This window comes from Electrophorus electricus, chromosome 18 (assembly GCF_013358815.1).
Source record: "Electrophorus electricus isolate fEleEle1 chromosome 18, fEleEle1.pri, whole genome shotgun sequence".
NCBI classification, from domain to species: domain Eukaryota; kingdom Metazoa; phylum Chordata; class Actinopteri; order Gymnotiformes; family Gymnotidae; genus Electrophorus; species Electrophorus electricus.
In genome coordinates this window covers 10,548,669-10,566,067 of record NC_049552.1, presented here as the reverse complement: position 1 = coordinate 10,566,067, position 17,399 = coordinate 10,548,669, and the positions used below count along the sequence as shown (strand labels likewise).

The following is a 17,399-nucleotide window of genomic DNA, read 5'->3' as shown; positions in this document are numbered from 1 at the left end:
TTAGCGTGCGTGGCCTGTTCGGGGTGGGGGAAGGTGAGGGGCAGGGATCCTGAGCTGGAGCAGTGTAATTGTTTACTCACACAAAGCCCAGCTGAGGGAGGGATCCCGCGTAGTTCCCGGAAATGCAGCGTCCCACTGGCAGTGTGCCCTGTCAGCTGAACGGACAGGTGGGCACAGGCATCACGTTGAGCGAGAATAACAAGCCGAGTGATCAGCAGCAGTCAAGTGACAACGTGCACGCCACACTGGCCCCGGTGCAGCCGCTGCCGGCGCTGTGACAGAATGGAGTCCCTCTCCTAAAGAAGCATGCCTCGCTGAAACAGCACAAGCTGTACGGATGCTTGTAGAACTGTCTTGGTGTACCTACTAGAGAACAAACTGGAGCAAACTATTAAGAGACCAAAAGTTGAATTAAAAAATACATGTGAACAGTGTGTAAATAAGTGAGCGTTAAAGAGCTGGGCTGGAATTTGTTCCAAGACTGAAGTGAGAAATCTGTTTACAGAATTTTGGTACAGAATGTGAACAGCAGTATGATTTTACCATTTGTCCTTCATTAAAGTTATTAATTATAGATTCTGGACTATTTTGTACTCCCATAGTAATTTTTTCATTTCTAAAACCAACTATATCAACTATACATGCTTTTACAGTTTTTAAGTAATACCCTGTGCTGCTTTATAAATATGCTCTATGTAAAATGCATGGTTGGGCTTTGATGCCATTTTGAAATAAGGTTGTGAGCTCAGAGGGAACTGTTGTGGCTTGCATTAGCGTTACAAATATTACAGTGCTAGTGGAATTGGCGTCACTTAGATTGATGCACTAAATCACATGCACAGGCAGACAAACGAGTGCCAACCTTAGACACCTTTCACCTCTCACTTGCTCTAGCAGTTAACGATGATCTCTACTTTTGAAAAAACCTGGCCCTGTTTGATTGTGCACATCTTTGTCCATGATTCTGGGGCTAAGATCTATGCCACTATATTCTCACATACACTGGAAAAAAGTGTAACAGTCTTTGCATTAGTGGTACATGCTGGCCTATGCATTATGTATAACAGGTGTATGACTAGGGTTGTTACATTTAATATTGGTTTCATGAGGCCTGGTTGCTACATTTGACCATTTGAAGGAAGCCTCTTATTAATATCTTAATTTGTAAAATCATCCATGGCAGTTATTTGGCAAATAGCATTTTTTTTTAGCAATTCTATACCCATTTATGGTCCTTAATAAAATCAGCCTAGGTCAACCAGGTCAGCTATTTTAATACTGTTATAAAAGCAAAGTTCTTAACATGATCCCTCATAATGTGATGGATTGCATGTTTGAAAAGTGCTGGTAATGTTAATCCTGACCCACTGATATCATGTGTAATAAAGTGTCTGTGTGTAACCTTTTTTCTTTCTATCAGAATGTCATCAGAGGAGAAGATTCTGGACCCCTCTGACAAAGGACCCTCGCCTCCTCTCAGCAGCTCTGTGGCCACGCCCACTGGAAGCCCCGCCCCCATTGATAAACGGCCTCGAGGCAGGCCTCGGAAGGATGCTCTGTCTGCAGCCGCCCAACCTCCCCTTCTGCCCAGACAGAGAAAGAAGTAAGCTCAACTCTTTCTGAACTGCTTCTGTGTGTGTTTGCTTTGTTTACATTTAAGTACCTTATTGTGCTGTGATCTAAATCAACAGGTTGTCTATTACCAGTTGCTTCATGGTGGTTTGAATTCTAGAGTCTGTTTGACTGCTAAAACTTGGGACTGGCACAATAGAGAATACAGTAAAAGTAAAAGTTAGTGAGTTTAAAAAGATAACCAAATAAACCTTTTTTTCAACTCTTGGTTGGAAAGTCACTTTTACTTGAGAATTGAGTCAAGATGTTTTTCCATCTCTTCATACACACACAAACATTCCATTTTATGCATCATCCCCAAGAAAAGTTTTTCCACATCAGGTATGCGTTATGCTAGAATAGAAATCGTATTGTAATTGCCTTTAACCAATGGGGTTTGAGCTTCCCATCAGGTTGCCATAAGTTCTGTTTTAATACTTATATATGTGGAACAATTTAATAAATGTCGTTCATACTAAAAGCGGTTTTACTACAAGTTTTACTAACATTTAAAACTTAAAACTGTCTCCAGTAGAATGCAAAGGTGTATCTTGGCTGTCAGATGGGACAGCCTAACCCTACTAATATGAGATAATTATCAAAAAAAAAAAAATTTAATCCATATGGAGTTGTGGTCTTTGTAGTGTGGCAGTCTTGACCCCCCACAAGTCTGTTTCAATCATTCTCACCCTACTAATTCCTGGTCATTTGTGCGAGTTCACTATGCTGTATGGGCCTGTCATAAGTGACCAGTACCAGGACCTCTTGTGTAAGATGAAATTCAAGTAAAATAGCAAACCCCACATATACCTATATACTTCCAGTATCCACATGGCTGTCACACATTTGTTTCTTACGTATAAGGCAAAAAAGGACTATAATAACTAAAAAATAAAGTTCAATAGTCCATAATCAATTTAACAGATTATACCAGTACATTGCATGTACTACTCTTTCTCTGGACTTTTTCCAATCCCATATAGGTGAATTAGTGCAATGTGAGTTTGCATATGGCCGAGCCTTACTGGCTTTGGAGCCATATAATAGATTTAGCAGGTTAAATAATATAACTGCTTCTTTATTTTATCTTGGCATTCAGTGTCCAGGCTGCCTGAAGGGGACTTTATCAATTAATAATTTTTTCTTTATATTTGCCATTATGCAGAGAAATCTACATGTCTGTAGTTTGTAACTACTGTCAGCTAAGATCTGCTTACTATCTTGGATATTTCTATGTTTAAGGGCTGCTGAGTGGATTTCCTGTGTGAAGAAGATCTCTAGAGATCATTTGGCCTTTTAGAGCCCATTTGCAGAGCCACCTGTTAAAAGTGCCACAGACAGCGTGTGAGATTTGAGCCGAACGAACCTATTCACCATGCAAGATGATAATGTGTTCTGACTTCCTCTTGGCCTTTCTCTGCATTCAGAGGAGGGTTTCCAATGTTTGTCTGAGGTGACTGTCTAATTGGAGGGGAGTTTCCGTCATCGTCTTTGTGTGCTTACTCTGCACATGCTAAATATTTATATTGGTGAACGTACCTGTTAATTGGTGTTACTATTGTTAGAAATGAGTGTGATTGTACAAAGAACTAATTTTTTGTTTGTTTTTTAAGTTTGTAATTTATTTACTTCCTGCTGTTGGCTTTATTAGTACTCAAGTTTGTTTATGACAAAATAAAGCCCATTCATTGGTTGGTTTTAAGGAAGGTCATGAAGACTTATGTTTGCGTAACTGTAGTCAGACAGTTCCAGTTCATGCAAAAATCCATTCCAGATTTTCACTTAAACCCGTGAGCTGGCACTACTTCCAACAACAGATCCCCCCCCCCTCCATAGTGGGATCATGGGGATAAGTTATAGGGCTCTGTGCTTGGGGGTTGGGTGCCCAGTCAATCTAAAGGGGCTATCATAGCTACATTCTATGCTTTTTCATTTGCAAATAACAAATAATCATGTTTAAAGTAAGGTGTTGTCAAATTGACTGACTAGTAGCACATAAACCTATGGCTTTCTGATGTTTACAGTGATTAAGACAGGACTGTAATGAAGCAGCTGATTTTCAGATTGTTGTACTTGAACTTAAAAATAGCCATAGCCTGTTATAGTAGTATTCCAATGTTCCGACGTTTTCTAGAACATCCTGCAGCCTTCATATCAGGATGTGAGGTATTGGTTGGGAGTGAATGGATGTTTTCAGATGACCATTGCCAATTCAGCTCAAGATGAAATGGATATCTTTCTTTTATTTTCTGTTCAGCAGGCTGTCTGTGAGATTTTCTTTTCTTTTGCCTCTTTGTTGTGCGGTATCACAGACAGCTGTCTGGGACCATGAAGCACTTTGTAATTTTGCGACTGGTACTCGCTCTGTTCCAGAGTTCGGGCTTTCTGCGTCCTGTGCTCCTGCATTGCCGTTGTCCGGTCAGTCTTTGTGTTTCAACAGTTAGTCACTGTTAGAACATGTGGCAAATTGACGAATAAGTACTATGGGTAATAACATGATGGATGGGACCTGACAAAATGGGATTACATCTGTTGTGCCATGTCACAACTGTGGCAGTGAACTAACACTCCGAGTTTGTTTTGTGTATCATGTTATGTGAGAAATTATTTCCCCTCTAATTATAAAGGGAAATCTGTCATAGCATACCTGAAGGCTCAGATTTCAAACGTCATAGTAAGCCAAGTTTTCTGTCCTTTGCACTGACATGGTTGTATTCAGTTCAGAATGGGCAAATGGCAAACATGATCTCTTTGGCCATTAAGTCAAATGCCATCATGTACCTTTTCAAACCTATTAAAGGTGTGGCATGTGGATATTTTATGATACAATTTTGTAATAAGGCATCAAAAATTATATTTAAATGCTTAACAAGGCACAAAAGAAACAAATGGATGGTTTAATTATTTCTTTGGGAGGTGAAAACATTTTACTGGAAGAGATGTAGAGCATAACTAGTTATTGACATTCACGGATTGGCTCACATTCTTTTTGATGCATGGATTGTTTTGATCCCAGAATATCCCTCCAAATTATTTTCACTGTATACATCACTCTAAACTGAAAGTGTTTTTTTTTTCACAGAGTATAACAATTTTTACTAACACTTCTAAAGGATTGCTACATATCTCATTCTCAGTGATGCTGTTGTTACAAATATGAAATCAGAATGAATGATGCTGATAGAGGCATATTACAGACAATGTGTATACAATGTGTAAGCAAAGATTGATGTGCTCTGCCTTTCACTGAACATCATCTGGAAGAAATAATTTGCTTTTATGGAATAGCAGCAAGTTTGATTCAGAAAATACACTGACAGAGTATCTTAAGAATTATCTTTAAAAACCATGCAATATGACATTAGGTGTGAATACTGATGACCGTTTTTAAAGTAAGAGTAAAATTATGCTGAGGAGCTGTGTGTACGTTGTAGGCTGTCCATGATGTGATCCTTAAAAACAGATCCATATTGTTAACTGGTTAATGTGCACCAACTTGGCCTTAGACATGGCCTAAATCAAACCTAAAGAGTCTTTTGTTTGGTTTGGAGGTACCAAAGCACCTTCTCCCTGCTCCTTTGTGCTTCCCTCTGAGCTCCGTCTCTTGGTCTCTCCTCTCTTTCCTCGGTCCTCCCCCCCTCATAGCTCAGAGAAACATGCTTCCCTTCTTTTGACTCTTGTTACTTTCCTTTGCTACAATGGAGCTGATATCGAGGACTACTGTTTGTGAGTTTGGCAGTTGTCACCCATATGAAGCTGTGCTCAGGTTTAGCCGGGATGAACATTGTCCGGTTGTGGCTGTTTTTAGGGGATAAACTCAGAATACCAGTTTTGGGGGCATAATTCAAAAAGTATTTGATGACATAGCTGGCATGCATAAGACTGTGTGCAAGCACTGCTCCTTTTTGAGTAGACAAAAGATGCCTATAGCACTTTTGGTCACATGCCCATCATACATTGAAATGGTCACTTGTGTTATGAGTGTGAAGAGCTTGTCAGTCATTAATGTCCTATTCTTTTCTTCATTTTTAACCATAGCTTGGAGGAGGTACTGCTTAACTTTAATGTCTATCATAGAGCTTGGGTTGGGACAGTACTATCATGTCAGGGACTTAAACCTTCACAGATTTTTCTGGACTATGACAGTGTTGTAAAAACAGTTCATGCTTCTTAGGAATTTTCAGTAACATCCCTTTAACACTTAAAAAATAATTATTAAAACGAATAATAAAAAAAACCCACACATGCACAAACAAACCACACCCACACACTCTCACTCTGGGGTGTTATTGTCTCCCTCTGACATGGTTTTCTCAAATTAGTAAGTGTCCCAACACCGACTGCGTTTGTATTGTCCTTGGGTGTCCTTTGCAGGACAACTCTTGCAGTAGACTGTTTACTGTCACCACAACTTTAACAGATGGCAGGCGTACACAGACGTGATAGAATTGTCATCAAGTTTTATCCCATGGTGTATCATTTAAAAGGGTAGCCTTTCCAACCCTGATTGTAGCTATTCAGTATATACATACATACATACATACATACATACATACATACTTTGATAAGGATGTTCAGCGCTGTCCTCAACCCCCTCAGCCGTTCCTTGTCCCACTGCTCTTTGGGACCATTGGTTCGACCTTGTCATGTGACTGCCTCCTCACACCATATGACTGGGTAGTCTGAGAACTGGCACCATAGGCCGCAGTAGGCCATCACCGGACCATGTCCGGACTGGCCTATCGCAGCAGAAGGAACTCGCTAGGCTCAGGGTCCTGTAGGCTGACTCACTGCCCATGTTCACTCAATCTCTATCCTTAAATAGCCTACTCATCCATTATTCATTCCAAACGTTTCCTTCAGTCCTTTGGCATCCACTGATTTGTCTGTTTATAGCCTGAAGGTACAAATTAAGCTTGCATTTAGTTCCAAGAATAAAGGCTTATCTGATGCTCACCTGGCATGAGTGATCAGGTGATGCTGTCCTCCACAAGTTTACGGAACTGGGGCAGGAATCTCAGTGCAACCTGCTCCCTGACAAGCAGCTGCTAGCAAGGCAGATCAAATCTGCACTCTTGGTCATCATGGTTTACAACATGGGACTGTTTGGTTTGGTAATCAGCTTTGGTAAACAGGCTGTTTCTTGGCAAGGCAGTGATCAGCTGGTGCATTTAGTCTCATGGCTGAAGGCCGTTGCTGGACTTCCCTTGTTTCATTGATGCCAACCTCCTGCCAAGAACTGATGCATTTGTTTCTCATGCTTACTGACCAACATAAGCTGAAGGCCTGACTGTCACAGCTCATTTACAATAAGCACATTTCCACTCAGTGCAGGAAGCTTAGTCGGTTGCTTGTTGCCCTGTTAATTGGGAATTCCCTTACATAAGTTTACAGGAAGTAAACCTTTTTTAACTCAGACAAAGTTACATCTATCTTTATCTCACTGATGACTGTGGAGATGCAAAGGGCTTTAAACAAATGGCATTCCTGAAGTAGCCTGGTCCAGGCCCAGTTGAAACCCAGCAGTGGAAATGTGGAAACTGGACAAAGAGGTACAAAGTGGTGCAACGTGTGCTACAAACAAAGAGTGACTCTTGTCCTCCTTCAGAAAACTACATTTTCTTAGCATAGCAAAGGATGCTTAAACCAGTGTAAATCACATCCTTATAACCTGTGTGTAATATGAGCTAAATATTTTTTTTTTTTTAAGTAAAAAGAAAAACTACTTGAGGATTTGCTAACTTGTGGCTCTGTGATTTCGTTGTTGAAGTGGAAGGCATTGTGGTAGACTGGTCACTCGCTACCTGTCTATCAAGTGTGAGGGATCTGACTATTCACCTTCTAATGAGAGCAAAATAGATTCACGACCAACAGCGATTTGTTTATTACTCCACTGTTAAAGAAAACAAGCAATGACGTTTTCAGTTTGGCTGTGAAGTAAAGAAAGTTCAGGGTCAGGGAAAGGAGAAAGAAAAGCAGAAACCTGAGAAAGTGAGCTGGACCTGATAAAGAACTGCACTCTCCGTCTCTAAATTCATGGTTAATTACTCTGGCTTTAGTATAAATTTTAGAGAAAACTGATGTTTGCTTCTTAGCCTGCTGAGTTTTAAGGTGAACTGCAAATTTTTAATATGAAATTGGAGAATAAGCTATTTAACTCTGTCCATAGATATGTTTTGCTAGAAAGAAAACAAATCTTGTAAATATCAAATAAAATGTAGGATATTGGTTTTAAGCAGAGGTTGCGTGAACAGAGACTTATAACACAAGTAGCCTTTCTCTGTCTGCTCACTTAGTGCCTGTTGTACATTTGGTGTATAGCGGGTAGAACGGTGTTTTACATTTGAAATTCACAAGAACAACAATTATAAGGTTGATATTAAGTTGACATGGAATTACAGTTGCATTCAATAATGAGAAAAATATGCAGGCTATTCAAGTATAGTGTAAATTTCAGTAGTGAGAGCGTGAGGCTGCCATAATGGACAGACAGAGAGAGAGCGAGAGAGGGTGAGGGGTGTGTGTGGGTGTGTGTGTGTTTGAATGTGAGTACACTAAAGCTAAGAACCAAAAAGACCAAGACAATAAATGTCTCACTGTGAGACATTTTCTTAATGAAAAAATATCAGATTGGTATCAATATCAGATGGCATTCAAATGCCAGATATCAGATCAATACAGAAAAAAAGTTATCATGCCATATCTAGTAAAGATGCAGCACATGCTCATGCAGATAGAGCACTTGTTTTATAAACTCCAACCTGGCAACAGGTCAGATGACCACAAAGCAGATAAATCTATACATTTCCTTTGTGTTTTTATGTTGGTATACTTTTTTTAAGGTACAGGATTAGGTTAGTAGACTTTAAAAGTCTAGTACATTTTTATATATTTTATACATGTTTAGTATATGTTTTACATTTTATATTACTCTAAAACCGACCCAAAGAAAGAGGATTTAAGTGGTTAAAGTAATGGAGGAATGGTAAAACTGGATTAGTGGCAATGAAATCCTCATATTCTCAGTCTGTCTAAGCAGAGTGCCTGTGAAAAAGTGCCAGCTCGCACAAACAGACATGGATTAAGAAACACACACTGCTGAGGGGAAGCTGTTGCATCTGTGTGCAACAGAAACCACTCCAGAGGGGTTGAGTTGTGAAGATTAGTCTAAATAGTCCTGCACTGTGTTATATTTAGTAATGAGTGGTTAATTTTTACATTAGTTCAGTTGGTTACTGGAGAAAACACTGCAGTTTTATTGACAGTATTACCAGTTCCTGTAAACAGACTCTAATTTTTAATGAGCTAATTTAATGTTTGACAGAATTTTTGCTTTAATTTAGTAAGCATGCTAAATAGATATAATAAACTGTGTTCCTGCATTCACATTTTAACGTGATACAGGCGAGAGTGAAAGAATATTGCAGTGGGAAAGGACCTCAGCACAGTGACATTTGTGGTCGGATGTTTTAGATGTTGGATGTAGAATGTGCTAAAAAATGCAAAATTTCTCTTGCACCTTAAGCAATCTACTGGAAAATGGAAAAATACTTGATTTAACATGTTTAATGTAGCCCTGCCTGAAGCATAAGTTGGTGTTTATGACCACAGCGTCATAAAATACTAAAAATTTAAAACTCTGTGCTTTGTCTTTTAAATCGTGGAATCATATGTACTTCTTCATGGTATGTAGAGACACTAAGCATTTTTCATGTTAAGTATTTCAGATGTGCCACAGTGATTTGCCTCTGCTGTAAGAGTTAGAAGGGAGTATGTATTCAAAGATCAGGCTAATATATTTGCCCAGGATGATGTCTGGCTTTTGAGCCAATTTGGTTTTGCAGGAGCTATCTTTTTGGAACACTGTGCTGATCTGGGACCGATTTGGAAAGAGACACCACAAGGAATCGAGCTTTACCTGCCCCTGTCCTGACTAGACCTGGCAACATAACTATAAGTCTGGGATTGATTAAAACTGTTAGCTTCATTGTACTTCTCTGTTATTTCACATTAAAAAATAAAATTTGTGACCATTCCCTAATCCACCGTATGCTGTCTTGGTTGAAATGCTAAATATGAAAGCTTGTCATGCAGCTGGTGGACAGAAACTTTTAACAGCGACTTTGACGTCTGACCTTTTCTGTGGGTCTCGTACAGCTCTCCTGAGCTGACTGCATGTACTGCCCCCTCAACCCACAACGGCTGTCACCTTGCACAAAGCACTAAAACCAATTGGCAAACCACCAAATAAATGTGTTGGTTTTTTTCCAGCCTCCCCTCACATCAACCATTTCAAAGATACTAAAATTCCACTTAACTGTCTTGCACATCACTTTGATACATTTTTTAAGCTAGAAAGTAAGGGAAGGGAAGTATATTTATGGTCATTTGCATGTTCCAGAAAGGTGTATTTCTGGATGAGGTTTAAGGTGGGGTGAGAATGTTGTTCATATATGTTGATCATTGATATAGCTCAGCAGTTAAGGTACTTAACTAGTAATCAGAAGGTTGCTAGTTCAAGTCCCACCACTGCCAAGTTGCCTCTCTTGGGTTCCTGAGCAAGGCCTCAAGTTGTATTCACTCATAATTGTAAGTTGCTTTGGATAAAAGCATCAAGTAAATGCAAATGATTTGAAGCACCACTGTGACATAGTATCCATATTGTATTTTTTCCAGTAATGCCACCTAGTGTAGACATTACTGTTTGCTTACCATGAGTAAGTGCCTTAGTTTAAATCTAGTTCCTAGAGGTGCTTCCCATCTAAAAACCCTATATAAGCCTCTCTTTAAGATATGACTAATTACAGGTGTTCTTGAAGAGAGAACTGTCAACTTGGGTCTAAAATATGCAAAACTCTTTAATTGTCCTTACATTCATTCATTCCAATCATAATTATTGCCTATAATAATTGGTGAGCATTTTTTTTGTCATTAACAGAAAATGCATAGTTCAAAGAAGAATGGTTGAGGCTTTTTCCTATTGTCCATTACTCATTTTGCATGGCTATATGCACTTATGATAGGAAGTTTTACTAATGAAAACCTAAAAAAAAAAAACGCATATGTCACAGCACTGCCATGGCAACAAGCATCAGGCCCCAGTCTTGCTGTAGGCAACCCCATGCATCTTGGCAGCCTGTCAGTGAAACAGGAGAGAGCGAGGCAGAAAGAGACAGGCAGAGACAGACAGACAGACAGACAGACAGAGAAGGAAAGAGAAAAAGAGAGCATGAGAGAGAAGGAGAGGAGAAAATGTAACAGAGAGAGAGAAATGGGGGGTGGGCACTCAGGGAAGTGTGGTTGACATGAGGTTCTCTCAGGAGCGAGGGGCAGCATGGCTGTGGCCAGGAAGGGCAACTCCTGCTTGAACTGACCTTCAGCTAGATACCACCATTGTGCAGCCAAGCCAGTCAACTCGTACCACCACTCTCACCACTAGCACTCACACCACCACCACCACTCCTTTCAAAGTGACTAATGACCATGCTGAGCATCAAAGACATTACAGACAACCTGGCAGTATTTGTGCAGAGTCTATACAGTCTGCAAGTGTGGTACTTACAGAACGCACCTATACGATAGGACAATGAGTGTAGGTCCAAAGTAGATATTTGTGGCTGATGAGTAAACAAGTAAATGGACCAAAAGGTGTTTGGACAAAAAACATTCTATATACAGAAGGAACCATAAAAGATACCACATATAAGAACTGGGCCAATATCAGGGGGGGAAAAATGCTGTGTTGGATATTGGTAGAAATTTTTTTTTTTCTGATGCATCACTGTCCTTCCTCAAAATAGCAGCAGTGTTTTGCAGCAGTGTACCACAAATCATGTGATAACAGCCAGGATAATTTGGGCAGGTCACATTATAACAGCCAGGTTAGCTTGACCAGAGTTTATACACAACTGTAGAGTTTTATTCACATTTAACATTTAAAATTGTGTTCCAATGCAAATATCCATGCACCCACACACGTCATGACTGCTATTGTGTAGTTTCGATAACCTAGTGGAGATGACCTGTTTCCCCTTCTAGTAAGAGCATTTAAATTGGATAAAATAGCATCTTAACACTGTTCAGCACCATGGATCCATAACCAAGAATGATTTATTTATGAATAATTTCTTTAAAAAAAAACCCAACAACAACACAAAAGACATTGTTTCCAGTTTGGCTCTAAACTAAAGGACGGGAAATGGTTGAGGAATGGAGAAAGTGCAGCAGAAACATAGCTGGAAAGGAGTAAGTATAACTGAACAAGTAAAGCACTCTCCTTCACTAAATTCATGAAGTTAATTACCCCATGGCGTTTGTATACTCAAACCACATGAAAAAGTGGAAAAACTGCCGAGTGTGCTGTTAGTCTGCTGAATTTTAAGGTGGACTGGAAAATTTGAATAAGAAGCTATAGAATAAGCTAACTTCAGCTAAATCTGTGCATAGACTTTTTTTTCAGCTATAGAAATAACCATCTTGTAATTATCGGGTTATATTTCTATTGGTTTTGAACAGATGTCAGGTAGAGTTACTTACTTAGTAACTGGGGTATATAGTAACTAGGACAGCGATTTACCCCAGAAATTCATAAAAAGAATAATTAAAAAGTCAATATTACTATGGAATTGCAGTTGCATTCAGAAAAGAGGAAAAAAAATGTTTATTATATTTAGCTAATATATCCATGCAGGATGTTTGTATAAAAAAAATATAAAGCATGAACAATGCCTACAAAAAATATTCATGCCCCTTTGAAATAGTCAATAGTTTTTTTCATCCTGAAATAAAAAAAACTCAAAAAAAAAAATCTTTCTCCAGCATTTATACATTTTGCCTTTTAACAACATTCAAGTAAAAGGAAAACTAGAATAACCTCCTACTGCACCTGCGCCCTCTAGCAGGCCTGATCTGGCATAATCAAATAAATCACTTCATACCATCGAATATTCTTAAAATGCAGTACATCTATCAATACTAAATTCCTTATGAGTAATATAAGTACCTGCTCACTGATTTTCAGCCATCTACATACAACCATTCACCAGAAATCCCACGCTGAATGCATCCTTTTTTTTTGTTTTTGTTTTTTGGTTTTTTTGCTAAATTTCTACTACAATCATACCTGTCCTTTTAAATGGCTTTTTAAAACATGCTCCTGGTATAAGATAACTTCAGCTTTTGTTACAGAAAATTCAGTCACCATCAAAGCAACTGCGTGACATGTTCCTGAATAGACCCCGAACACCCTCCTTTCTTAGTTTCTGTCTTTGCTGTTTGGCCATAAAGAGCTATTTTCTTCAAGTGACATTCTTTCACACCTATTGAGTACCAAGGTGTTTTGGGTGAAGGGGAGAGGGTTGGTCTATCGAATTACTTCACAAGTGTTTTCCAGGCGCAATCTGCATAATTGGCAGCTGTTTTCACAAATGGAAGACACTTGGACAAAAACGTAGACACCTCACTTGCTATATTTGGGCAGCTATTGTGCGAGTTAGAGACATGCACACAGCAAAATATTGTCTTTTAGTAAGTTGTTGAACATTGTTGTGATGTTTTAGCAAAAAAAAAATCTTGCATACTCGACATATGACTGATGACTTTGTGTTTTTGGAGAGGTTCTTGGGCACTTTGCGGATATCTAGGACACCTAGTGGAAAATACTGTTTAGCTCCTGAATAATTTCATGTATATGCCCAAAATATTTACTTTATTTGACAAGACCATGGTGAATCAGTAAATGTAGAGCATGACTGAAAATGAATATCCAACATCCAAATACGCATTATAAACCCCAAAAATAATTTTTTTTAAAAGTATTTATTTATTTTTACATTTCTTCTGTATTAGATGAGCTTAAATAGAACCTAAATGATGGAAAAATAAGCCTGGATGTGAATGGATGTCTTGGCCCAAGTGTCTACTTCAATTTAAATCCTGAATGATCATTGTGCTATGTGTACAATTTCAGATGACTACTGTTAAAGTGAACAAGTACAAATCATTCAAAAATGAGCTTAAAACTGGACGTGCACTTAGGAGATAACAGCGTTTGGAAAAGTGATCTGTCCCCTGATTTAATTACAGCCATCACTCTGTTTGAATAGGTCTCTACCAGCTTTTCACACCTAGACTGGGGAATATTTGCCCATTCTTCTTTGCAGAATAGTTCAAGTTCAGTCAAATTTTTTGGTGACCACCAATGCACTGCCCTCTTCAAGTCCATCCACTTATTTTAGGTCAGGCCTCTGACTTGGCCACTGAAGGACCTTCACCTTTCTATCCTTAAGCCACCACTTTGTTTATTTGGTGGTGTGTTTAGGGTTATTGTCATGGTGGAAGGTGGACAACCTGCCAATCTTGAGCTTTCTAGCAGAGGGCCGCATGTTTTGCATGATTTGGATGTACTTGGCAGCATCTATTTGCCCATCTGAAGAGAAACATCCCCATCACATAACTTTTGTGAAGCACAGCGGTGGCAACGTTATGGTGTTTCTTTGGTGGCATGCTGTGTTTAGTTTTCGTCAAACATACTGCTTGGAGTTCAGTGCAGTAAGATCAATCTTGGTCTCATCTGACCATAAAACCTTTAGCGCATGACATTAGAATCTTCAAAGTGTTTTTTGGCAAAACAAAATGACATTCATCGTGCCACTTTTTCCCGGGCATCTTCTTTCCTTCCACCCTGCCATACGGGCCAGCTTTGTGTAAAGGTTGTGACATTGTCCTTCAAAGTTACCATTGGCCTCTTGGTAACTTCACTGATCAATGTCCTCCTAGCTTGTCCATCTAGTTTGGAGGGATGGTCCAATCTTGGCAAGAAGTTAGTGGTGCCACACGCGTTCCACTTCTTCAGAATGCTCTGAAAGGTACTTGGAGGGATAGGTAAAGCCGCTGAAATTTTTATATCTGTAAATGTTCTATTACCCTGCACTACTAGAAGTGGAATCCCCAAATCTGTTTTTATTCTGAATTAATCAAAACCATGACAATTGATGTCAGGTGTGGGTCAGTTGGCCTGTTGTGTGATCCGGAAGGTGATTAGTTGTATCTGATCAAGTTTATAATGATTAATCTAAGGGGCTATTTACTTATACAAATCAGCTATTTTACTAATTAATTTATAATAATTTAACAGATTTTTAAAAAAATTTGTAATTTTCACTTTGATGATGAGGGTTATACTGTGTTTGTTACACCCAAACAACTGAACCACAGCTCCACAGTGGATGAAAAATTAGTGGATGAAAAATTATCAGATTGGTATCAGGTGACATTCAAATGCAGTGTATCGGTATTAGATCAATACAGAAAAATTGGTATTGTGCCATCTCTAATTCTCATTCTTCAGACAATGGTAGTCCAAAGTGGTGCACTAGTGTCCTTCCCAGGATCCTTTGCAGTCCTGACTGGTGGGGGCAGGGCAGGCTGGTGTTTTCCTCATACAGGCTTGAGACCACCTCTCGCCCCAATATGTTTAGCTTCTAGTGTCCACAGAAATAAAATATACTGTCATTTCACGCTTCTTAGCAACAGGGAAATGCTGCAGGCCACTGGTGACAACTTGGGGTAAATAGGGTTTGTTTATGTTGATGATTCATGCACTGGAGATCTCTGACTCATTTCCAGGTGTGCCACAGGTTGGTGCCATGCTCTACAGCAGCATTACTGTAGAGCGTGTGTGCGTGTGTGAGAGAGAGACCATTTTCCTTCCTGTTTATTCTACAGTATTTGATTTTGAACTGCCTAGTGATTTTTACTCTTTTGACTTTTTTTTTCCTCTCTTTCCCTCCTGCACTGTTTGGATACATTGTTTACCAGTTTGACGTCGTGCGGATTTACTTTCTGGCCAACACTGGCTTTCTCCACATGATAACTCCATGTGTCTCTCATTCTCTTGCTCTGTCTTTCATGCACGCTCTCTCTCTCTCGCTCTCTCTCTCTCTCTCTCTCTCTCTCTCTCTCTCTCAGGAGCCGTTGCCGGGGGAAGGCTGTGCTGGAAGATGAAGACAGTACAGACGGAATGGAATTGGCTGAGGCTGGCAGCACTCAGGAGCCAGGTGAGGCTGGATCATTTGTTCCTCCTTCTCCTCTCTCTCTGTGTCCTCCTTCATCCCCTCCTCGCCTCTCGTCTCAGGCCTTCCACGTCCCCGTCATCAGCCTCTCGTCTCCTGCTCTCCTGCTTCATGGTGTCTTCTCCCACACCTCCTCCGCACCAGCTTAAAACCCCACCCACAGCTCTCCTGTTCTCTCCCCCCAATCGGTTTACCATCCCTGCTCCCCACCACCATGGCTGATGGTGCTATTCTGGGCTACCGAGGCCTTTTCCACGAAAACAAAATCAGAACTTGGAAGCCTGAATTGATTTTATTTATTTTGTTGATTCCCGCCCTCCCCCCAGCACAGCCGCACGGTCTCTCTGACCCAACGCTCTGGCTGCACTGGAGGCGCGTTTAGCAGGCTTGCCAGTGCACAGTCCTTGAACAGGATTGAGTTTTTTCGTCGGGCTCCACATGGCTCTGCTCTTAGACACTAATTGAAAGGATTTGATTCTAGCCACAGAGCTGTAGTCAGGCCTCTTCCTCCACCACCCCCCGCCCCCGGCTCGATCTCCCATCCCGGGTTGGAGATATAGAGGAAGCTAGAGTAGGTCTAATGTTTTAAATCTCCTCTCATGATTTTCTCCCTCTTCTTGTTGTCCCATGGCCAGGTTTGACGACAGTTTGATAAGATGTCGGGTGGCTTTTAGTAGCCATGAACCCCTGTGTCTCCTCCAACAGCACCATATTTGTTTAGCTTCGAGTCAGGATTTTTTTGCATTTCATACATAAATCTTGTGTGTTTACATAGTTTAATTCAGAATTTGGAAATTGGATCATTTGCCAAATAAAATGAGTCAATAGAATAGGCGTTCCTACATTTAAAATCAGGTTTTGACCAGTTTCTGCATTGTTATAGAGGGAAATGCCAGGCCACACAAACACACACCTCAATGTGCAGCAGACAGGAGACACTGGATTGCTTTTGAATCACTACACTGAGAATGTGCACTTGAATATAGCAGTCAGTAGTCATGAGGACTTCTCGAAGCAATCCTGGGAAGAACGTTGAAGAGCAACGGATTGGGAAGCAGGATGGATCTGTACCCAATGATGAAACACATGCTGCCCGTTAAAGCCCATGTTCCCCCCTCTCTCATGCTCTCCCCCTCACAATCACTTGAACTACTTCTCTCTCCCTTGCTCCCCATCCCTTTCCTTCTCAACTCTTTGCTCCTTCATTCTTTCTCCTCTCTCTCCATCCCTCCTCTCACTCCTCCCTCTCTCCCTCTCTCCCTCCTTCTGACTCTCTCTGCCTACTTCTGTCCCTCCCTCCCTCCCTCTCCTGCTCTCCTTCTGTCTCTCTTTCCCTCCCTCCCTCCCTCCCTCCCTCCTTCTGTCTGTCCCTCTTTCCTTCCCTCCCTCCCTCCTTCTGTCTGTCCCTCTCTCCCTACTTGTCTCTTTCTTTCCCTCCCTCCTTCTCTCTCTTTCTCTCTCTCTCTCTCTCTCTCTCTCTCTCTCAGGCACTAAAGCTCAGCAGGAGGACAGCGATGGGACCACTGCAGTGGTACTATCCGGAGAGGAAGAGGAGCGGCCTTCGTCCCTTGTTTCTCCAACTCCTGCAATGGGGGTGGCAGAAACATCAGCAGCCTCTGGAGAAGCTAAAAGCAGGTCAGTGCAACAGCCTGTCACTGACTCACTTCCAACCGTGGGAGGTGTGTGTGTGTTTGTGTGTGCATGTGTGTGTGTTAG

General features: G+C 40.5%; 1 protein-coding gene across 2 annotated transcripts in view; it reads left to right on the top strand.

Moving 5' to 3' along the window:
- The window catches only part of kmt2cb (lysine (K)-specific methyltransferase 2Cb), an 81,242-nt gene that overhangs the window by 2,275 nt on the left and 61,568 nt on the right, over nucleotides 1–17,399 (top strand). For both annotated transcript variants that reach the window (XM_035536468.1, XM_026998326.2), the window contains exons 2-4: nucleotides 1,421–1,603; nucleotides 15,580–15,668; nucleotides 17,171–17,318. In XM_035536468.1, coding sequence (XP_035392361.1) covers nucleotides 1,422–1,603; nucleotides 15,580–15,668; nucleotides 17,171–17,318 — 419 coding nt within the window. In that variant the 5' untranslated portion in view covers nucleotide 1,421. The remainder of the gene's footprint in view (nucleotides 1–1,420; nucleotides 1,604–15,579; nucleotides 15,669–17,170; nucleotides 17,319–17,399) is intronic.